This window comes from Stenella coeruleoalba (assembly GCF_951394435.1).
Source record: "Stenella coeruleoalba genome assembly, chromosome: 6".
NCBI classification, from domain to species: Eukaryota; Metazoa; Chordata; class Mammalia; order Artiodactyla; family Delphinidae; genus Stenella; species Stenella coeruleoalba.
In genome coordinates this window covers 98,750,609-98,775,554 of record NC_137151.1, presented here as the reverse complement: position 1 = coordinate 98,775,554, position 24,946 = coordinate 98,750,609, and the positions used below count along the sequence as shown (strand labels likewise).

General features: G+C 37.3%; 1 protein-coding gene across 2 annotated transcripts in view; it reads right to left on the bottom strand.

The window, feature by feature from the left end:
• ADAM23 (ADAM metallopeptidase domain 23) overlaps positions 1-24,946 on the bottom strand; it is a gene marked incomplete at both ends in the record, with an annotated part of 161,698 nt that overhangs the window by 6,293 nt on the left and 130,459 nt on the right. The window contains 7 exons of one of the 2 annotated variants that reach the window (XM_079924205.1): positions 5,344-5,434; positions 12,800-12,911; positions 14,901-15,069; positions 16,644-16,763; positions 19,684-19,789; positions 20,774-20,837; positions 21,532-21,582. In XM_079924205.1, coding sequence (XP_079780331.1) covers positions 5,344-5,434; positions 12,800-12,911; positions 14,901-15,069; positions 16,644-16,763; positions 19,684-19,789; positions 20,774-20,837; positions 21,532-21,582 — 713 coding nt within the window. Of the gene's footprint in view, positions 1-935; positions 1,027-5,343; positions 5,435-12,799; positions 12,912-14,900; positions 15,070-16,643; positions 16,764-19,683; positions 19,790-20,773; positions 20,838-21,531; positions 21,583-24,946 lie in introns of both variants that reach the window. The other variant, XM_079924204.1, reaches the window with a different exon arrangement.

Below are 24,946 nucleotides of genomic sequence, written 5' to 3'. Positions count from 1 at the left end.
GCAAAGTGGGTTTTGAATTTGGGTAATGGTCTTATTTCCTGTTTAAATTTGTTTCCCTAGATCTAATTGAAACTGAATTGATCACAGGGAGTGTTTGGCACAGGAGGTCTTATCTACAAACCACAATAATCAAGTCATCACAGCACGAAAAGGTATAAAAGGCAATTATCCAATGAATCCAAGGTATGGAAACATCCAAACTGGATAAATTAGGTCCAAAAACTTGGACCACAGTTAAGGTTTGTTTGTGATTATCTGGTGTGTCTATTTAAACAAACTTACTTCAGTGATCAATGTACAATCCAAACTGAAAGGTCATATGAAAACATAAAGGCCTACCAGTCATGTCAATATTAACAGTTCATTAGAAAATAGGAAGTGTCACAAAGCCACAGACTTCAAATTCCAATGAGAAACCAATTCAGTAGTTTAGGGAATTAATCAAACTATTTTTTTAAATCTGTTTTTATAAAATTAATGAAGCTTTTCGAATCACAAAGCTATACATGTTACATGTGAAAAATAAGAACCAAATGGTTACTTAGGTTGTGAAAATTTCAAAATGTCAATGGCATATACACCAGTTTTAAACAGTTTTATCCACTTATTTCCAATGACATAGTTTCCTAGATTATCTGCATATAAATAAATGTTTCTCAGGATGCTTGCTCCTAAAAGTTATTTTATCAAAGAACTTCTCCTTTAAGCAGTGCACGTGAATGCCTTCTACATTTCATGTTTTCCCACTTGCCTGAAGATGATATTTGAGGTTCCATGTTTCTTCATTTCTGACCCATTTCTGAACAAAAATATTTATTTTTAGCAGTTTTATTGTTAAAACTCGAAATCTGGTAGCAGGAACTCAAAACTTAGTTATGTAAGCAGAAAAGAGAAGTACCAGAGCCACTGAGAAGAAGACATGCGGCATTGCTTACTTAAATCCCCATCCTGTGCCCCCAAGGACAATAGCTGCTACCAGGATGGCACCAGCGATGGAGCCTATTATGAGATTGGTGGCACTAGGACCTGTGACAAAGGATCATGGGAAGAAAGTCATATGAGCCGACCACTTTCATTACCACCAGGGACAGGCACATAAGCAGTTTCAGGAAGTAAGTCCCCTGCATAAAAGATCGCTAAACACTTAAATCGCCTTTATTTATAGACAGCTACTGCTTGGATTCATCTACCTGGAAAGCCAAAGTTTCTGCACCACTGACAGAATAATTCATTCCGTTCACCTTTTTCAGAATTTGAAGCAAATTATGGATGCCCAATAGCTGCCGTTGCCCATCTTTCTTCTCCTCCCCTTTCCCAGTATCACAAATCAAACAAGTAAAAGAGCAAATAAAGAACACTACTGCGTTAGAATTCATTCAATCTGACTGGCAAATGAGGGCATGAAAAGAAGGAAAACTATTCCACTGAAATGCTCTTTCAAGCAGCACATAAAGTTGTCTGAATGCTAAATTTTTTATCCCCCGTTGGAGACAGTTAAAATGTAGAAGTCGGAAGGAGGGTATCAAAAAATAGAAACGTTGAAGCTCTCAAAGAGCTTCACTGTACAGACCTATACAGTGTTTACACAGCAACATGGGGTTCCAAAGACAAGATATAAAGGAAGCATAAAATTCATTTGGGTAATTCAGTAGAAATGGGAAAAAGATTCCTTAGGTTCTTTTGAAAATTGAATCTATCTTCAATTTTCCAGTTATTGCTAAGAGAAATCTGAGGTTTAGAGATAGTTGAAAAAAAAAAAAAAAAGAGAGAGAGAGAGAGAGAGTCGGAAAGACAGCAAGAAAGAAAATGCAAGGTGGAGCTTCTATCAGTTGTTTAAGAGTTGAAACATACAGTAAATCCTCTCCACCCACATGGAAAATACTTTAGCTCACTGTTTTTAAATGTAAGAAACGCTAACTTCAGCAAACGAATTATTCTAAGTATCACAACCTCCAGGATGCTAATATGCAGGTCCAGTGCTCCTAACGGCAAGCCACTTCCAGTCCTAACTATATATCTCTGTTTCAGAAGTCACGAGGCCAATTTTCATAGTTCCCCTAAGATCCTGAGTTTGTGTATACATTCATTTCTGTGTAAAAAATTCTCTTTTCTGCTCACATCAGTGCCCTCAACTGTGTACATAAATGGATGCCACTTTTAGCAGCACCAAAATTGTGTGCATTGTATGTTTTTACTCGGAGACCTCCCAGTGCTGTGGGCATGAGTGGGGAGGTGGAGGATGAGTGAGTCTGGGGGACAATGGGAGGCTGGGGGATGTGGTCTTCACAGGCTAACCACTGAGGTTCTACAGAACATAAACCTCAGTGGCCTGTAGAGACACACTGAAAAGAATAAATAATAATGAGTGCAGGAAAAGCAGATTACCTACTGTATATTGAGCACTTACTACATGCCGGGTACAGTTCTAAGCTCTTGACAAATATTATTTCATTTGATCCTCACAAAAACCTTACGAGATAGGAACTATGATTATCCCTGCTTAATAGATGAAGAAACAGAGGCTTCTAGAAGTTAATAAGAGACAGAGGCAAAATCTGAACACAAATTTGTCTGACTCTCAAGCTTATGCTACAAACTGAGGGTCAGCGAACTACAGACCACAGGCCAAATATGCCCCCGATGCTTTTTTGGCAAAGAAATTTTATTGGAACACAGCCACGTTCATTGGTTTACATACTGTTTATGACTGCTTTCATGCAGAGACAGCAGAGGTACGCACAGGCTATGACAGACACCCTGCGGCCTGCAAAGCCAAAACAATTTACTATCTTTAAGATTGCTAAACATTATCCCATTTAGCTGTATTTCCTCCCCACATTTTTTTCTGCTTTTGTTCTTCTTTTAAAAATTTTTATTTTATATTGGAGTATGGTTGATTAACAATGTTGTGTTAGTTTCAGGTGTACAGCAAAGTGATTCAGTTATACATATACATGTATCTATTCTTTTTCAAATTCTTTTCCCAGTTAGGTTGTTACAGAATATTAAGCAGACATCCTTGGGCTATACAGTAGGTCCTTGTTGGTTATCTATTTTAAATATAGCAGTGTGTATATGTCAATCCCAAACTCCCACATTTTAATAAGGAATCAAATTTTGAAACAAACTTTCAAAAAATTTGTATTGCCGTCTACATTCCGTATGCTTTAGAAATGATTTGTACTTTACCAGCCCAGAAAGCATAGGTTGGGATTAGAATCAATACATAATCCATGAGAAATGATTCCTGATTTACAATTATAAACTAAGGAGTAGAAGTAAAGGCAAAAATCCCAAACAAAACCAAAAAAAAAAGCTCTGTGGAATCCTCAGTGACTAAATGAACATTAATACTATCAGTTGAACCAAAAAGTGTTAAAACCATCTATATCATACTATGTGGATTTTATTTTTAAAAAGCTATATTTCTGTTTTTAGCAATTATGGCAAAATTTAGAATTGGAAGGAAAAAAACCAGTAAACTAATAGACAAAAAGAGTGCAGAAACCAAGTTAAATAAATAAATCTATTTTAAAGAAATACATATATGCTCATACGGACTTACCTGTCACAACCAGAAAAAGCCACAAGCTAACAACAGTGGAAGGGTAGATGAAACAAAGGTTGGTAACAAAGACTATGCCTTACAGCAAAGGCCTTGGATTTTGCCCAGCTCTAAATTTTTCCAAGGGAAATTTATTAAAATTCATCCCTTCTGTTAGTACATTTCAGTTATGGCCAATAAATAGTATAAAATGATATAAAATGGAATTTATATACTATAAAATAATATAAAAAATGGAATTGGGATGATTTTTTAGAAAACTACCTTTCTTCAGGGAGGAATTTCACATAAATGTATATAGAATTTCTCCTGGAAAAGGAATGTTGCTTCTGTATGTAATCCAGTTAACAGACCCAAAGCGAAATTTTACAGGACAAAGTTCTTGTTTTCTCTAAATATTTTACCTCTGTCATATACAAGTAAGTAAGGAGAAATAAAATATTTATTTTCTAACAAGTAAAGAGAAATAAAATATCTTTTCCAGTATTTTAGCTTCCCTCGGATTAATTAGCTTCACAGTCCATACAGATGGGATGTGAGTTAGAAGATCCCAGTCTAGTCAAAGCCCTTCAGTCAGGGGAGAGAAAGCTTAGGTAATCTTCAACACAAAGTGACACCTCTGGACTCCTCCTCTCTTAATGCTATTTTGGTGCTGAGGTCTCCCAGGCCCGTACTGTACTGTGTGCAGCAACTAATGGGACTAAGGAGGAACGTGTGTGATGTTAGCAACAAGCCCGTGGTTTGGGGAGGTTGAATAGAGTTTATCTGGTGTTTCCTTAAGATACTAGGAAATCATTCCTGGGCCACTGGGGAGGGTTACCACCACTACACTGAATAGAAAAGACAGCATGTGTGGGGTATTTCTGTTATTTGTAAATGCTTTCTCTGTAATTAGAGGGGGAAAATATTAGAATAATCTTTTAGTTTACAGATTGGCAACCTCATAAAAGCTATATCCCATGGAGAAATGACAGCTGTTGTGAGGACGTGGATCAAGTACAGAGCAACCTAAATTAAAGCACCAATGAGAAGAGCTGTATTTCTGTGTAGGGCAAGTGGCACACAATATATTTATTTATACACTCGTTATTTTTAAGACAAACGCACCAGATAATTTGCAACTGTTCACTTAAGGTTTGCACTAAATATCTTCCCTTTCTTAAGGCTCCTTGTTTCCAAATATTTATGTAAACTTCTGATTTGAATGATTAACCTGTTCTATAAGAAGAAAATAAAGGCAGTATCCTGAATATCTTCTTTTTAAAAAAAAATTAAGCTGAAGCCTCCTGTATCACTCTAAATAAATGGAGGAAATATTAGTGGCTACATTTGGATTATCTTTAAAAGGAGATACAACTGTTGATAATTCCTAACTGTATACGTGGATCTGTTTGACTGGTGAAGATTAAACTTGTTATAAGAATCCTAACAAACTCTCATATAAAAGCATTTTTGTCAATAGTTTGTCCAAAAAAGTCTGTATCTTAAAATTACTTTTACAAATGGAGGAGCAATGGAAGCTTTTGGACCATTGCCTTAATTGTGAAGACATCATAAGCACCCCAATATTATTTTATGCCCCACATTGTTCCAGGCAGGAGAAGGTTCTCCACTGCACGAGAAAACCACAGGACACAAACACATCCAAATCACACCACAAGGGGCACTACCACGGGGAACACAGCAATGAGACAACACATGGGGGAGTCGGATGCCAAGGGTCAGCTCACACGCCAGGAACCAAACAGAAACACTCTGAAACGCAGAAAGATGCTTACTCTATTCCCCACCCTGTGCCTCCAAAAATCACCCCCAGGGCCAGAATGGTGCCGGCCACAGCACCTATTAGCCTGCTTGTGGCCATGCTCACTGTGTGGAGGGAAAACGGAGATTTTTTTAACAAAGGAAATTAATTACACACTGATTTCACTAACATACATATAATCCGTTTAGGAAATGCTCTGAAAGTCGGTTAAAGATTGAGATCTTTGCTTTAAGATGTGAAGTTAAGATCTACATACACATTGCAAATATTTGAGGATGATTTTGAATTTACGTTCAAATTCCACAGATGCTACTTAAAAACATAATCTTTTAGAAATACTTTAAACATGTAAATAATCCAATTTGAGTTATAGGTCCTACACGGAATGAGATAAAATTAAAATGTAATTTTAATTGCATAACAGCAAATCTGTATTTTGGTTATGAAAGTAATAAACCATTACTATGCTTTTTATAAACTTCTCAAACCACGAAATATGCCTAAGAAGCTATATCTTTTTTGAAATTCAGATCTTATTCCAATTTTGTGAAAATCCTTACAAATTTAAAACAGAATATATTTCAAATGAACCACATTTTTACCTGGAAAGTTACTTTATCTGGAAAAGTGTATCTCAAATAACCTGCAATGTTTGGGACACACATTGTATTGGGACATTTAGTTTTTGTTTATAGTCTCCAGTGTATAAACTACGCACTGAGAGAAAGTTAGGGTCTCTGGGAAACTGTCTTAATTGCTTCAAACCATGCAGTAGCGGATGGCTGAGTGGAGACACTCCATCCCCGCACATCACGACTTCTGTGAATAGCTTTGGCAGGTTGCAAAATGGGCCTGGAATGAGCACAGGTCCCCAGCGTTCTCTGCATGGGCAAGATGAAGTTTAGCATTGAAGGAGGGAGGCAGGTTATTCAGGGTTGAATGTGTCTGTGCGGCTCTGAATATACATGCAAACCTGTGGACAAAAATGCACTTTAACTCACATTTCTATGTGAATCAAAAGTACTGGCTTCAATCACTTTACCGATGAAGACCGAAATTACCTTCCATAAGGCTGCATTCACACAGATTGTGTGTTATGGGAAACAAAGAACTATGACTCGAAGTCACAATTTTTTAAGGCTTAATATTGGGCTTGTTAACATTTTGAGCTAAATATTCTCCCAAAGAAGAGAGGGGACCTTGGTGAGCAACAGTACAATTGTTTCATTTTATCACAGAGCAAATAATCTGAGTGAGAGATTCTAGTTTTATCATTAACTTAGCACAACCTGAGTTGTTCTTAAAATAACGAAAAAGATGGGGACACAACAGAAAACAGAGAAAGTCTCTGGAGAGCATTGAGGGGAAAAGAAAGAAGACCAACATATAAGGTGGTGGCAATGTTTTCCAAATATGACAGTACATTATAATTCAAAATAACCTAACTGATGGCTCAGACTTCCAAATTGTGGAGGTAAATATTGGGATGAAGGGTATTCTAGATCGAGTGCCTTATTTTTTCTTTTTTTGAGTCCTTAGAAAATCATTGCTTTCAGAATACTAAATTAACCAGGATACATCATGTTATCATTTTTTTTTTGCTTTTTTTGCTTAAGTTTTAGGCATTCGCCCTCAGACCCGAAGTACGTGAGAGTACTATTACCTGGTTAATTCTTATATAAGCTCTATGTGCTAAATTACAAGAAACACACACACATCTCTGTAAAACATAATGATAAATGAATATTTGTTATCTTTATAGTAACTGTATGAATGATGACTAAAAATAGCTATTTTAAAAGGCTTTTTGTATTTGCTATGGATGTAATTTCTCACTGCAGAACCGAGAGAATTAGGCAATCAATCATGCAGGTGTTAGAAACAACCAGAGGACTAAGACTCCTACAGATGCTTCAAATATGTATTCAAGATAAAAAGATATAGTCTTTAATCTCCCCTGAGCAAGAACAGTTATCTCCAATTCTTAACCGATGAGTAGTCAACACCAAAGCAACATAAAAGTAAGTGGAAAAATAGCTTTTTCAAAGGTATCCTCTCCCGTCTTTGCTCTCCCTCCCTCCCACTACTTTTAATGGTGGTATACTAAAAATATGTGTAAAATCCATTTGATTCTTTATCATGATACTTGACAGGGTTATCTCTTTCAGTAGGTAGCGACTCAACGTGTTTTCAAACTGGCATGAATTCACTGAGTGGCTCACAGGTGGGTGGATTTGTACAGGGGAAAATATTCAGAAACCAAGGTCTCAGCTGCTCTTCACAGCTACAAAGAATTTATCTTCTCATTGAAAAAAAAATTCCTTGGAACTTTAGGGGCCTATGATCTAGTTTCACTTCTGTAAGAATTTATTTATTATGTGACTGTATTTGTTCATTCACTCACTCATTTGTTATCTACCAAATGCCTTTTTTGGGGGGTTCCAGAAAATACGGTGTAAGAGTAAGGGAGCAAACAACACAGTTTGGTTACAGATTAAGTATAGTATTTATTTCTAACCTTAAATTTTAACAAGATAATAAATCTCTGCAGAAGGAACTTTGGTGCATAGAGTACAAATGATGGCTTTGATGCCTCCTGCCTTTGAAGTATTAAAGGATGCAGGATTATAGCCCCTTTTGGTTCATTGGAATCACAGAGATGAAATAATGCAGCTTTTTGTTTCAGAAAGTCTCTAAAAGCAAGAAAAGAAAAAAGCCAATCGCTCAGTTTCAAAAACACAATTTCAAAGTGTCTGAAGCATGACTAGTCTGTGGAAGAATTCCACATATAAAATAGAAATTCCTAAGAAAAGGAAAAATTTCATAGTTCGTATCTTGATATTATATATGTCTCAAAAATTCTACCTCTTATCACATATGATAGCAGGGACCAAGATTAAAAATAATAATAATAATCCAGCCAACAACAGAAAGAGTAAAACAAAAATGAAAACATACTGCTAAATGTTAATAATATAATGCTTCCTTTGACAATAATGGATCAGCTAATAAGCTTAATCATTACCTGTTTTATTTTTTTCACCCTTTCTACTTAGTACTGCTATGAAAACTAGCAGCATAACTGAACACCCAGCTTTAACTCAGGCTGTGTGCAATAACAGAAAGAAAACATTGGGCTGAAGATCAGGTGATCTACGTTTTATTGTTGGCTCTGCACCTAACTGGCTGTTAACCTTGCTAATTTAGTTTTCTCATTTTTAAAACAATGGGTCTGAACTGAATTGCCACTAAGGCCCTTCCATCTCTGATCTGATGACTATTGTCATGATGAAAGGCTCTGACCAAAGCTTCCCAGGACCGTTCTTTGCCCTTATATATATCAATAAAAATATTTGATATGTTCCAGTTTCTTCTCTTTCCTCCTACAATGGTGCTGCAAACCAACCAGTGAGAAAAGTTCCATTGTATTTCATAGTAAGCACTGCGCAACGATGCCTACACGTTACAAAAATTACTGGTACTTGACGTGGTTCTCCTTAGAGCAGGTGGAAATTCTAGGTCTTCTAAACAGAGTTCCAACATATTTTACCCTTGTAGAACAAACCAAAATAATTTCTTTCAGGGAGTTCAGTGGAAACAGGTTGGGAGAAGAGGGACCCAGAAAAGTCTTCATATGTAAAATGAATGACAATGTAGAAAACATGAATGAAGTAATATGTGATAGAAAATCTTTTTAAAAAAATCCTCGCCCACATGGTTTTTGCATTGAGATCCTATTTCTTGTCTTGTAGTAATTTTGATTTGAGAGTTGGAGCAAAGAATCTAGCATGCTTTAAACAGTTGGTTAACAGTGGACAACTTTAGCGAGTACAGAGTGACTTCAGTGACAATACTTTCATGTGTGTTTTTCATCCCTACCTAGATGGAGAAGTTGAATTTTTATTCTTCCAGGAACCTATAGTTAAAATGAAAGGAATACCCAAAACACATTGGTTCATTTCTGACTTCCTCAAATCAATGGAAACAGAGTCACAGAATTCACCTTTATTTTTTTACTAATTTGGCCTTGATCCAACACCAGACCAATTCAATCATGAGAAAGAATGTAGAGCACAAAGTTATAGAGAAAAACTTTGGCACCTCATACAGCTGCTGAACCTACAGTCAAGGAAGTACTGATTGTTTCAATACCTTGAGTTCATTACTTGTTACTCTTCAGCAAGGCAATACAACAAATGGATTCTGAAAAACGGAAAATCAGCACTACATGCACCATTTCACTTCCTTTATATATTCCCAAAGAGAAGGAATGTGATATTTATTGAGTGCCTACTATGTGCAAGGATGTGCTGACTTTTAAATAGTAGAGAATCAATAAATATTTGCTATCTGGATTAAAAAATAGAAGTAAAGTACCTAGTTTCTCTTCTACCATCTTCTTTTAACCAGAATATCAAAAATCTACAGCCAAGTGTTTAAATTTTTATTTCTGTTGTTTCCCATTTTCCTAGTGTATTACCGGAGTTTCCTATAGAGGCTGAAAAGATATAAACGACCGTTATGGATAGAGCCATTATTTCTTTGTTCTAAAATTGCTTGACTTTTCTGGAAATCTGATAATTTACAATAATAACTGCTCTTTGTTTATATCAATTAATGGCTTTTTTTCAAATGAATCAAGATTATTAGAGATTCATGAGGATTTTAGAAATTTTAGAGCCAATTGGTAGGTTTACTCAAATGATTCCACTGTCTTCATTAAGAATTTTAAAAAAAAGGAAAATATGCAATAGGAAAGAAACTTACCAGAATGCTAACATTGATTACCTCTGACTTGCCAGATTAAGAATGGTTTTTATCCTCTTTTTAATCTTTTCTGTATTTTCAAAATTTCCTACAATAAACTTGAATGATCAAAAAGGTTATCTTCAGAAGATAATGAAAACGAGCACCACATGAAATGGGAAGACAGCAAAACGAAACAAAAGGCAGCTACGGATATTCTCTTCTCTAGAATGTAGTTTACTTTATGTTTCCAAGTAAGTTTTCTAGGCACAGGTGAGTGAAGGAACGGGGAATAGAGAGAACCAGACAATTAATTATCCCCTATCTTACATAATGAAAAAGGACAAAGTCTAAGCCACTTTAGCTCTGCTCATCTGTTCAGGCATCCTTATACATCACTTGAGGAAACAGCATCTAGATCTTTCAGAGAATCACAGACATGCTATGGTGAGAAAATTTGGAAAGAATGAATCTCTCCTTCTTGTCAGAGTCTAAATCTTCTCTAAATCTAAGTTCTGAAGGTGGATCCAAGAATTTTTTGTACTAATTTTAAAGTAACGAAAGACTAAATGTAAAAGTGGAATTGGTTCCTTTTTAGAAATAGAAGGAGAACAGAAATAGACTGTGAGGGTGTGCTTGTGATTCTTATAGAATCTTAATATCACGGCATATTAAGCAAACTCATGAGAAGTGTTTTAACACACCCACTCCTACTGAACATTACACATGCACCCAAATCAGCCTAAATCTCTTCAGGAATTGAGGACTATGGAACTTCATATGCTTTCGAAGTCATAGTTTCCTCTATGGACAATACTGAAGCTCAGAGAGGTTAAAGGCACTTTCATCCAAAACTAAGCACATCAAAATGACACTATTTCTATATGCATTTTTCCTACCTTCAGGAAAAAAAAGCATGATAGTTATTTATAAAATACTGTTAGCAGTACCATGAAAAAGAAGAACCTGATATACAATGCCCATTGGTGTACAACGTTCATTCTAGTAATTTTTTGGTTTCTCAGGTACAATGCTATAGATGCTATAGTAAGCCTACTGTAACTGATGACTTTTCTAGATCTTTGAAAATCATAAAATGCGTTGGGAATGGGAAGAATAGTGAGAAAGTGACTATCATATTTATGATGACACAGGCTACATTATAACACGATGTAAAAAAAGAGAATAGGCCTGAGTGTGGGCACTTGGGTCCTGGTCCCAGCCCTGCCTCTGGTTACCTGAGTAACCATAGTATGTCACCTGACCTCAGGGGCTGAGAGTTCCCATCTACAAAATGTGGGTGGTTCCAGTCAGAATGGCCATCACCAAAAAATCTACAAACAATAAATGCTGGAGAGGGTATGGAGAAAAGGGAAACCTCTTGCACTGTTGGTGGAGAGTGGTTGATACAGCCACTATGGAGAACAGTATGGAGGTTCCTTAAAAAACTAAAAATAGAACTACCATATGACACAGCAATCCCACTACTGGGCATATACCCTGCGAAAACCATAATTCAAAAAGAGTCATGTACCACAATGTTCACTGCAGCACTATTTACAATAGCCAGGACATGGAAGCAACCTAAGTGTCCATCAACAGATGAATGGGTAAAGAAGATGTGGCACATATATACAATGGAATATTACTCAGCCATAAAAAGAAACAAAACTGAGTTATTTGTAGTGAGGAGGATGGACCTAGAGACTGTCATACAGAGTGAAGTAAGCCAGAAAGAGAAAAACAAATACCATATGCTAACACATATATATGGAATCTAAAAAAAAAAAAAGGTTCTGAAGAACCTAGGGGCAGGACAGGAATAAAGACGTAGACGTAGAGAATGGACTTGAGGACACGGGGAGGGGGAAGGGTAAGCTGGGACAAAGTGAGAGAGTGGCATGGACATATATATACTACCAAATGTAAAATAGATAGCTAGTGGGAAGCAGCCGCATAGCACAGGGAGATCAGCTCAGTGCTTTGTGACCACCTAGAGGGGTGGGATAGGGAGGGTGGGAGGGAGACTCAAGAGGGAGGATATATGGGGATATATGTATATGTATAGCTGATTCACTTTGTTATAAAGCAGAAACTAACACACCATTGTAAAGCAATTATACTCCAATAAAGATGTAAAAAAAAAAAATGAGGGTGGTTCTAGATGGCCACTGAGACTCCTTCTAACTCTAAACTCCTTTTAATGGCTGGTTAAAACAAAGTTCCAGATCTTTCACGTTTTCTCTTTGAAGTATTAGAGGTCTGTGAAGTATTCCAATTTCTTCCTAATCAAAAGTGTGCTTAAACAGAGCATGGAAGACTACAACTTCCTTCTGGAAGGACTCAAGTAGTGAGGAATGACCAGAGTCTCATGTCAGTGAAAAAGAGTTTATCTATTAAAAACACTGGCATAGCTTAGACAAACTATAAAATGATTAACATTTGTGATTATGGAAGAAGCATGAGGTTTAAAGGAAAGAAGGGAAATTGGTATATTTACTTCTTCCCAATCTCAGTTCTAGGCTAACGGGTAACAAGCTTTTTTTTCAATGTTATATTACAAGAACCCTTAATTCTGTAGTGATATGAATCATACATTTTAACGGCAAAAAGAGATATTCTTATGTGTCTCCTGTCAAATCTATGAAGTTGTTATATTGGCGCCACTGGAAGAGGACCAATGAATTCAGTATGCAAGGAACTGAAACCGAAATCACACAAACCCTTGGGTCCTTCGTCCTTCGGGGGGTGCAGGCTCCTAACTGGATCCCGGATACTGCAGTCTGTCCCTGCCCAGGTGAAATCACAGATGCAGGTGGCTTCATTACTGCACACCTGTGAAGAACAAAGAACAGAGATGCGCCATTTTCACTGCACTTGGTGGAATAATGGTGATAAATGTAAAAGGGACATGGAACAAGGCAGAGGCTTTAAAACCCATTGGGAATTTTTAAAAATTTCCCATGGTTCTGAATACTAGACAAGGGGAAACAATGTATAGATCCAATAGTTGGATGATGGTTTTTTTCAGTTAATTATAGAAAAATCAAGAATAAAAGGAAGAAATTTTTAAATTAAATGTTAATTACTCGTGTTGATATTATTTAAGTACACAAATGTCTGACAATGTAGAAACATATATGCTTAACTCAAGAAATTAAGCGATACTGGGTTTAAGAGGCATTGCCAGAGATGAAATACCTGGAGGCATAAATCACCAACGCACTGCATCATCTCACCACGCTCAACACAGAAGTCATTAGGGGGCACTCTGCCAGCCAAACACACACCCTCCCACCTTCCCTGCCCGCGGTATCACTCCTGTCTCAGTCAGCCAGGCTGAAGACCATCCTAGAGCTATCTCTGTCCCTTTCTCTTCCTCTGGGGACCAAGCAGCATGCTGGAATGGATGTGTAATTTAGATGAAATAAATAACCATCCACAAACTAGAGACAGAGTAGGTTAAATCCTCATCTGCCTGTGAAATACATTCGCAGATAGATTATTTAGAGATGATAAAATCGAATTTAGGCTTATTGGAATAAGAGCTTTTTAATCTGAAATGACATAACACCATGATTATGATTAACAGGCTGAATTTAACCCCTTTTCTAACAAGATGAAAAAGTGGGGGGGTAGTGGAGACTCATGCGCCTTTTTAAAGCAATAAATTTTATAATGCTTTCAGCACAATAACTGAATAACTGAGGGGTCTGCCCAGTGCTTTTACTTTACTGTAGCAATTATTGAATATTTACTACATTTACTATGTGCTGGGTACTTATGCTTAGTGCTTTGTGTATAGCATCTCATTTAATACTCACACTAGCACCCTGATGGCTGAGAGAGGTTGAGTGACTTGCCCAAAGTCACTGAGATAGAAAGAAGCAGAGCCAGGATTCAAACCCAGGATTCTTTCTAGCCACAAAATCCATGTTCTTGACCACTAGGCTGTACTGCCTCCCAGTGAGCCTATGATTTCAACCAAACACGAAATCATAGTCATTGGGCATAAGCTTCTTATGTCTTTCTACCTTGTTCTACGACGTATCACCTGTTTAGCTATCTATATTTTGGATTATTTTTACCTTCATTGCAGCATCTTCCTTTGAGATGATCACTCTGAGTTTCTTCATGTCTGTTTTTTTCCATTTCAGAAGGCTGTTTAAATTCTGAACTACTTTTCTTTTACTAAACCCAATTTAAATAATTATTAAAATGTGCTTTTAAGTATTAAACCTCGGTTTGCCAGGAAGCATCTGCCCAAACACTTTGTGCATAGAATTAAAGCTACATGCAGTTGTCATAGAAAGTACATCTTCTCTTTGGCTGCCAATGGTCCAAGCATCACCGTACAACTTTAAACACGTGAATTACAGCTGTGATCCAACCTCTAGTCTAGTGTGATCTTGCACACATAGATACTCAGTATGTATGTTGAGTAGCCGGAAGGCAGTTACTGAGAGGCTGTATATTATTGTGAATGGTACAAAGCAGTCACATGGGGTCTACAGTTTCTTTAGGAACCACATACATTTTCTTCCAACTCCTTGGATACCAAGCTATCTCTAGAGACTGCAGTGACTACAAATAGCCAGTGGTAAAAGAAACAACAAAAATAAAGCCATATCAACACATATAGGAGTTATTCTTAGCAGATAAGGATACTAAGGAAATAATCATAGTCAGTGCATAGATATTAACAACAGTCACGGAAGGAGAATGGCTGAACTGGAATTCCAACCACTGTGAAGCTGGAGGATGCCAGACAATGTTTGGTATCCTCCAACTTCAGATTTGGGCTGGACACTGATGCCTACTTACCCCATGGCCGGAACAGACTTTACCCTTGGAATCGAGAGGGCAGCTGCTCATATTCAGGGCCTGAATCTGTAGGCACTTCCGATCTAAACACATCATAGATGGGCCACATGGCGTTCCATCTTCTACATAGCCCACATCTGTATCATCATCTAAAACCACATGAGCACCACTAAAAAGAGAAGAATAGTCATACAACCATTAGCACCAGACTTAGAAATATAACATCAGCATGAATGAGGTTTGCTCTTTAGGAAACTGAAGAGGCTGTCAGAGGACATGGATTTCTTCTAGCATTTCTCTACTTTTCTCTTCCTTTCCCCCTTTCCCCACCTCCCCTAAATAAAAGAAACTGTCTTTCACTATCATTATTACACTGCAGTTCATCAGAACAAAAAAAATGTCATTTGCACAAAGTGTGTTCTAAAACTTCCCTTGTTTTCAAGACCAACATTAAAACTAGGGGAGAGGTGTGCATAAGAACAAGACGAGCAATCTTATCATTAGCTCTTCAAGACTTTCAGCTGTTTCACGATGCAAAAAGGCAGATGTTGAGCATAAATAGCAAATGAAAATATTTTTTAAATTATTACTTTAGAGGATTGGACTATTCATGATTGAAAAAAATAAGCCGGTTCCTCTCTATTGATACATATAATTCTAAAATCTCAAAACGAAGGACAGCTTGAATTTGAATAATAATCAATGTTATAATTACTAATTAAGTACCTTGCTGAATATTTTTAAAATATGCTAGTTTAGAATAAAACAATATAATTTAACAAGGTTGTTGTATCTAAAGACATGCAAAAATTTACACATTCAAAGGAAGCTTCTGTGCATCAAAGTAATCTGATCTGTAATCTAGATCTGAGGACTACAAATTTATTCCAGGAAGGATCTTATTGTCCATGACACTGTTAGAATAGTCTTTAGAGCCATTTAAAAGACAGAAAATCAGCAACCATTTGACCAAGACAGCAATATCCAATTTGGTTACCCAATCAATTTACTAAATTCTATTCAAAATTACTTTGGGATGTTTCCAAATCTTTCATTCACTCATATAAGATGAAGGTTTGCTATTTGGGGAATACTAGGGATAAACACTGCAGACCCTGAAGGCAATTCTGTAGGGGGAAATCCCAAAAGTCTTTTGGGCAACGACATTTATCATCTGAATGAGGGCATAGCATCTTAGAATTACGACTACTTTAATGGGAACAATATTTATTTAAAATATAATATGACTCCCAGTGTTCAAAAATAAGCCTCATATCTTCTGTGCCTTGTACTCACAGATAACCGGACATCAAATGTCTGACTACAGCTATAAATAATATTTTAGTGTATATTTTCTATATGTGATTAGGCATTAATTAAGCCATCTTCTAAACCAGACACATGCTACATAGAGTATAGCTTAAATTCTTTATTTTTTGTCACAAAAAATAAAACACACAGTTTTCAGAGAGTGACATATTTCAATGCTCAAAACTTCAATCATGTGTCAACATGAATACCATAAAATTCTACTTTTAAGATTATAATTACAAGGAATGTCTCCCTACTAATAACTGGTATAATTTTTAAGCAAATATAATTTGCAAATCAGTATATAACTTTGTTTTTTAAATGACTTTAAACATGCAAGGTGATAATAAAATCTAAGTTATCATTTCCCTTGATTTTTCTAAATTTGTAATTCTCGCGATTCATTAGGTTTTCCAACATTTAATGTGTTACCTGCAGTCAATCACTCGGCCTTGGTGGTAGAAGGAAGTTGGAATGATCTCACCCTGAAGTTGACCAATACGTGGAGCTCGAGTAAGATTGGTACAGAGTAAAAATCCACAGAACACATCGCTGAACGTATTAAAAAAAAAAAAAAAAGAAGAACAAGACAGGAGGAATCAAACTGAAAAAATCGAAACTATTCAGTCTATAAATATTTTTAAATGGGAAATATTCCCTTTTCTTCTAAATAAAAGCATTTGTTCAGATATTGTTGGTTGGTAAGGACTCCCTCCTTCCTTGCTAACAGGATCACAGTTTCTTCGGTGTAGCAAAGTGCCCAGCCCTGAAAGATGGCTCATGACTGGTGTCTGAGTTCATCATGGCACCCCCATTTGCTACACCCACTTTCCTAGCCATCCCTCCTTCCCACCTCCTGGAGCTAAGAGCGGCCCCTGGGTGTTGAGATGTGAGGAAAAGGCAGCTAGGGATTGCTGGGGAGATGTCTGTGCTCTGGATGAAAGGTTAGAGCCTGACAGGGAGAAGACCTTTTGCTCCTACCTCTGCTTCCTGCCTTTGAGTGTGGAGCCTTTGCATTCGCCTTGCAATCGTGAATTCACAAATGTAAAGACACAAATTGAACATGCTAAGCATTACAAAGAAAAGGGGCAGAAATCATCTGGGTCCTAAGCGACATTGTTAAACGACTCACCCACCATGAGGGCACCTACCTCCAGCGAAGTAAACAATGAACTCCTTAAAAAACGTGCAAAGAATTAAAGTGGCACATCACAAAAAAGGACATCCATGTCCAAGAAATGCATGAAAATGTGCTAACTTCCATTTGTAATCAGGAAAATACAAATTAAAACCACAATAATAAAGCAGTTCACACCCAGCAGAATACATAAAAGTAAAATGTCTGGGGCTTCCCTGGTGGCGCAGTGGTTGAGAGTCCGCCTGCCGATGCAGGGGACACGGGTTCGTGTCCCGGTCCGGGAGGATCCCACATGCCGTGGAGCGGCTGGGCCTGTGAGCCATGGCCGCTGGGCCTGCGTGTCCGGAGCCTGTGCTCCGCAACGGGAGAGGCCACGATGGTGAGAGGCCCACATACCGCAAAAAAAAAAAAAAAAAAAAAAAAAAAAAAGTAAAATGTCTGATAATACCAAGTATTGGTGAGAATGAAGTACAACAAAATTCTCATATACAAATTCTCGATGGTAGGGTTTACTAGTACAACCATTTTAGAAAACAGTGTCACATCATCTGGGAGCACTGAAAATATACATCCCCTATGACTTAGCAATTTTTCTTCCAGGAAAGGCCTTAGAAAAGTATGTGCAAATGTGTGCTAAGTTACATGTATCGGAATGTTCACAGCAGCATGGTTCCTAATAGCCAAAACATGGAAACAATCTAAATGTCTATCAACATAGAATGGAGAAACAAATCAAGGTATTTAAATATGAATGAAAATGAAACAAATGAACAATAAATATGAACCAACAGCTACACATACCATGGAAAACTCTTAAAATAATGAACTTAAGCAAAATACAAAATAATACCTGAGATATGATTCCTTTTACATAAAGTTACTGAAACTTTAGGCAAAATATACTGTTTAGGGCTGAAAACTTGGGCAGTAAATCTCTAAAGAAAAGAAAGAAAGCAATTGCCCGAAAAGTCAGGATGACAATACCTCCAGCAGAGAGACACGGGCACTGTGAGGGGGAAGAATACATTTCTGGAATGTTCTACTTATTGATCCACATAGGGGTTACATGAGAGTTCACTTCGCATTTATTTGACAAAATGTATATTTGTATATTAATCACTTTTCTATGTTATATTTCCCAGTTTTTTAAAGTTTAAAAAAACATGCATTTATTTTCTTTAACTCATTGGTGGTTGGCTATTCTACTGCCAAATATTCAAAAGTTATCTTCTACAATGATCTGATACAATGCCTCCCAACTTTCTGAATTCACAGAAGCACAGAGAAATGATCAGATTTGTCTATGACATTGATTTAATGAATGAAGCTAATCAAATCCAGAGGTGTCCAACCCCATGGATTTTGACTATTTTAGTCCCCATTTCCTCCCTGGCACCTCGAGGACTGAACAGCTCAGAACATCTATAACTCACTCATGAGACATCAGATGGGAAGTTCTGTTCTGTTATTTTGGTTTAACTTTAAATTTAAAAGTAGGCCTCACCTACCATCAAAGACTACATAGAATGGCAAAGTTTCCTAAAGTACGTTAGAGACCATTAACTAGAGAAATAAAACTTCCCTTAAATCCTTGCTCTGCTTCAAAATGGGAGAAGAATCCTCACTGTTATGGAAGGAAAACGGAGGAGCTTTGGTGTATCACTTAGTGGTCCCATAGATCCAAGTCACTGAGTTAACCTTAATAAACTATTAAATCACAATTTTAACTTTCCTCACCAAATCAAGGGAAAATACTACCAACGTGCTCTGAAAGTATCTCATTTCCTGAGTAAAGATGCCTCCAATATGCACTGACTAGCTACTTTTTAGAAGGGAAAACAAAACTCTAATACAGACATTAGATGTTTAATTAAATCAAATGGTGTTACACTCGAGAAATAATTAAGTATATATATTACTTCACTTTAAATGGTCCCTCAAATTATATATACAGGCTATATCTTTTGCTTGTAGAATTCCATGTATACTAGTACTTTCATAGGCCTTTTCTGCTAGCAAAAGTAGAGAATTAAAACCCACTATTAATTTAAAATACCTTGGCAAAGTATCTCTTCAAAACAAGCTTCAAGTAAAATACAGCATGCAAGAACTTTTCTGAATTTTACAGAAATGGTGTAAGTCTGTACCACAGAAATAGTTTAGTTCATAGCCATTTGCCTCTAGCTATACTAATGTATTTTTAAAATCCATACTTTAAAATTTTAAGTAGTTGAATATTTATTAAAAAATCGGTAACATTTATTTTGTGCTCATTTTACATTTGGACCAGGGTTTCCAAGTCCACTCACTATACTCCCAGAGCTGACCACTCACTGTTTGCTGCACTGGATCCATCGGTCTCCATCCTTCCCGCAGTTGCCTTTCTCTGTGCCTTCTGTATTCAGCTTTTCATAACAGAATTTGTCAGACCCCGAAGCCTCTTTTGGAGATGAGCAAGAAAAGAGAATTAATTTTAGTTCTCTTTGCTATCCATAACTGGGAGTGTGCCAGTAAATATTTTAATAACTGGTGTTTCAGAAAAAGGAAAAAAAAATCCTAATTTGTAGCACTTGCCAATTTCCATAGTGTAAATTTCCACAGTGTAGTACATGGCTAATTTCAAACTAAGACTATGATGTCAACTGGCTTCTAAAATTCCTGAAAATTTAACCAATGGCGCACTGAAAGTAAATCTTTCAGTTAAATGACATTTGCCAAACACTGAAATCACTTGTGCATGGGTCCTAGTCTCCTTTTGTGTACTTTCTTTTCCTGGTAGGTGACCCAGCCTCTGCCAGCAAGGCAGAGCCATTTCTCTCTCTTCCGGCCTGGCCCTCATGAACTGAAGTTCACTGGCGAGGCACTACAAATGTCAGGAAGAGAATATGTGTACTGACATGTAGGGAACGTACTGAGAAGCACGACCATGTACCCGAGTCTCTATCTGTCTGCGTCTCACAAAGTACTTGTGTTTCTTCACTTCAAACTGAGATAATCAATTATAGAATTTTAAAAAAAACAACAACAAAAGTCTGGTTCTATCCTAGGGTAAAAGAACAGAAAGCTAACTTGAGGGGGTGAATGTTAAATCCAAGGTACAAAGAAAATCAGCCAGTGGCTGGATAATAAGCATGACCACTGCACTCAACCCAGTCTTTGCAGGTGGGTGTAGCATCCCTTCTGTCACAGCCACAATCACTGATTGGCACTTTTTGGTTCAGATGACAAGTCCCCAACATTAGCAGTTGTTTGCTGTGGTTTTGTAACTAAGATTCACCATTCTCTTCAGCCTTTTCTAGTTGTTTGTTTGTTTGTTTGTTTGTTTTTTAATCACCCCAAGCTGTACATCTCTTTCAGCAAGACTGGCAGTGAAGAATATTAAGAGAAACCTGTGTGTGACCAGCAAGCAGGAAACATGACCTACTTGTTCCCCAGATGTACTGACACTGGTTATCCCGTGTCTTGCACTCCCCGTTGTAGCAGCGGCCCTGAGGACAGAACATATGTTATGAGGCACATGTAGCCAGTTCCATTTTCCCCCAAACTCTCACTGCAAGGTCTCCTTTTCATTGTTTCAGACAAAATTGTTTTCTTTTTCATTCGGTACCCTAATACTTTCACAGTGAAAATAAAAACCATAAACATCTTAAGAGAAGCATAAGAATGACAGTTAAAATTTAAAACACAAAACATACCTCATAGTACAGCTCTTTAAATCCAACTAACTATCTAAATTTTTTAATTTTATGGGAAAAAAATTGAGACATTTCTTTGGGTGATATCAATATGATTTTTAGCTTTTTTTGCATGTGAATGGTTAGGTTATAACATAGCTTCAGGAAAAAAAAACAAAAAACCCACATTACAACAGATTACCATATTTTCCCATCAGAGACAGGCTGAAATGATTAAAAGATAGTCACAACTCAATAAATTAGATTTCTAATTCTTCAGCCATTACATTTTTTTCCTCACCCTCAATCTGGACAGTTTGTACCCAGAGATAAATATAACATATTTGTATTTTATATGACATAAAGCAACTCTGAATTAGAAGATCACTGCAATAATTTACTGTTGTTTGAATTGCAATTCCCTATCAAAATTACATTTATCAAAAAAAAACACCTTGAAATCTAATCTTTTTATAAAATCCCATTTAAAACCTAGAGCCCAGCATACCTGATTTTGATTGCACGCATATCCATCTTGCTTATGAAGATTTGGTGGGCACTGAAAAATATAACCTTTTTAGTTAACATTCAGCATGCGAAGTATCTTCAGATTATGTGTACAATATATTAAAATGCAAAAGAAGGTAAGCATGATTTTACTATTGTGAATTGTGTGCTACAGATCATTCATATCAGTAAAAGTTAGAATAAGTTTTTTTTTTTTTTTTTTGCGGTACACGTGCCTCTCACTGTTGTGGCCTCTCCCTTTGCGGAGCACAGGCTCCGGACGCGCAGGCTCAGCGGCCATGGCTCACGGGCCTAGCTGCTCCGCGGCATGTGGGATCTTCCTGGACCGGGGCACGAACCCGCGTCCCCTGCATCGGCAGGCGGACTCTCAACCACTGCGCCACCAGGGAAGCCCTATAATAAGTATTTTAAAAATGCAAGCATGGTGACTCTATAATTAGGAAAACATGAGTAACTCTTTGAGTAGGTTATCCAAATTTATTCTGCAATTATTGGTAAAAATGAATCAATCAATTAGGTCCATACAGTGGGTGCTTTTTATGTTTCTCCGTTTTCCATGAGATGGGCTAAAATAATAATTTACGTTCACTTGCCCGTGGAGTTAAAAGTAGAAGGGATTAAAACGGATAATGAAGGGAACAAATCAGCCTGTTATGCAGGAGTGGACACGTTCAGGAACTAATTTACAAGACTTCGCTCAGCCCTGTGAAAATGTCAGATTTGCATGTGGCACCCATGACGCTCACCTCTAGGCCACATGACTGAGAAAGAAGAAAGACACGGCCCTTCAACTCAATATAAGTGCTGTGTCTCCATTACATTTCTGACCTCTTGAACTACAGATCTGTTACTAGAGCAATCATGATGTGACAGTTCTTTCTTTTTCCAGGTCTATTTATCAAATCATTTTTTATAAGGAAAAATAAGGAAAATTTCATTTTCCCCCAACATTACCCTGAGTAAATTAAAATTTTTACTTTCTGTGCATCTCATTTACCACATTTAAGAGAGCTAAAAAAATTAAGTCAAGGCTCTGCTACAGCATTCAAAACAAATACCAAAAGGAAAAAAAAATACATGGGTGTGGCAAGTGAATAAGAAACATAGCAATGCCCACTGAGGTCCTCCCTTAGTTTTCACCTTCTCAGTAGATGACAGTCCCACTCTTCCAACTGTTCAAGGCCAAAACCATGGAGTCATCCTATGTTCCTCTCTTTTTCTCACACTCTCCTTCTATGCCATTAACAAATCTTGGTAGCTTCTACCTTTAAAATATAATTGCAATGTGACTTTTCTCCATTTCCACCGCTAATGCCGGGTCCACACCACCACCACCTCTCACCACCATCTCTCATCTCTCTGATTATGCGACAGCCTCCAACTGATTCCCCTACTTCCACTCTACTCTCCTTATAGGCTATAGAGCTACCAGAGTGTCCTTTGAAAAACCTAAACCACCTCATGTTGCTCCTCTGTTGATGGCTTCCCCATCTACTCACTGGCCTTCCAAGTTCATCATGATCTGCTCCTATGCCGGCCCCCACCTCACCTTCATCTCTCTGACCTCATTCCTACTCTCTGCCATAAATACCTGACTCTACGTGAATGTACCAGCCATGTTGCCACCCCACGGCCTTTGTCCTTGCTCTTCCTCCAATCTTTCCCCCAGATTTCTGCCTGGTTTGCTCTCTCACCTTTTTTAGGACGTTGCTCAACTATCAGCATCTCAGAGAAGCCTTCTCTAACCGTGCTCTTCAAAACCATAACCTCCTTCCCCATGCTGGCATCCTCTGTTCCCCATTCCCTATTTTTTGTCTTCTCCATAACATGTATCACCAACTGAGGATCCGTGTATTTTACGTATTTGCTTGTCTTTTGTCTGCATCCTAATGCGAGCACCATGCAGGCAGGGATTTTCTGTCCCTGCTGCCTCCCCAGCACCTAGAACAAAACTGGCTCAATTATTATTGAGATGGTGCTCAATGACTATTGGCTGACTGAGAAAATAAATAAATGACCCACACAGACACAATTAAGTTACTCTATTCTGCAACACCAAGGTGTTTATCATGGCCACTACAGAAAGGTAACAGAACTAATTTAGAAGTGCGAAGAAGCAGTAACTTATTAAGGAACACATTGAGATTAAATGCTTTGGTTCTACATCTTTCTAAAGAACAACTGACTCTCATACAAGCTTTCATTCAACCTAATGGTAACTCTTCAAAAGATGTAATTATCAGCATGAGAAGTTGGTTTACTGGACCAACTGCCCAGAAACAGAGATCCCTGGGCCTCTTTCATCCAAATCCACTCAAAACACCATCATTTTCTTATTAATCAACTAACATAATTATTCACTTACTCCAAGATGAACACAACCACGCTGGACAAAAATGCAAAAGAAATGTTGCTACTAGAATAGGTACATCAGGGGCTAAACAATTTTCATATTTGACTTTTGCGATGTTTCAAGAGGAAAAAACTAGTAGGAGTCACTAATTAGAAATAAAAAGCTCTTGTTATAAACTGTCACAGCTACATGGAAGAAGATTTCTAATCAATCTATTTTTCGTTTAGCCTAATAAAAGCCACTTGCTTATCACTGAAATGTTTAACAAAGGAAATTATGGATGTCTCTCGTTGTCTGGAGATATTTAAAGCAGAGGGACCATAAATCTGTGTACTTTATTCTGCCTGTGAGCAGAGCTCTGGATTCAGTCTCTAAATGCCATTTGAGCCCCCAGTTTTATGCTGTGCAGGAAGGTCCAGTTGAGGCCGGCTTTCACAGCGCAATAGCCTTTAAATGTACTTATTTTAAATTGTGCTATACTCCCATTTTGATGACGTATTTCATGGTACTAACAAAACACATTCCCCACATCTTTAAAAAAAATATCTTTATTGTAAAGTCTATGGCAATTCAAGAGTTAAAGGTTGAAATGAAAAAACTGTACTTTTAAAAGAACTGAACACACAGAACCAAAACCATATATGATGGGTATAAAAATAGCATTATTCTACAAAACTAAAAATATAACTCAGTGAAACAGTATATCAAGAATGTCAGTACACTTGTCATAAAACACTGAATCCACAATTCTTACATTCTGCCACTATATTATTTAAAAATTGCAGAGAAACCTATTTACATATTTATATATAAGAACAGATATGCATAAAAATCACAGAAGAATAACAGCCTGAATAGAGTTCACTGTACCATTCCTTTGTACTATATCCACTTGAATCGAGCCTCAGATGATACATACCAAAACCTTTCAAAAAGGTTAATTAGGAACCTTTGTTTTCCTCTCCTCACGTTTCCTTCCAGGGAGGGGAACTCAGTGTAACTCCAGTTACTCTCTGCTCCTGTACTCGATTCTCCAGGCAGG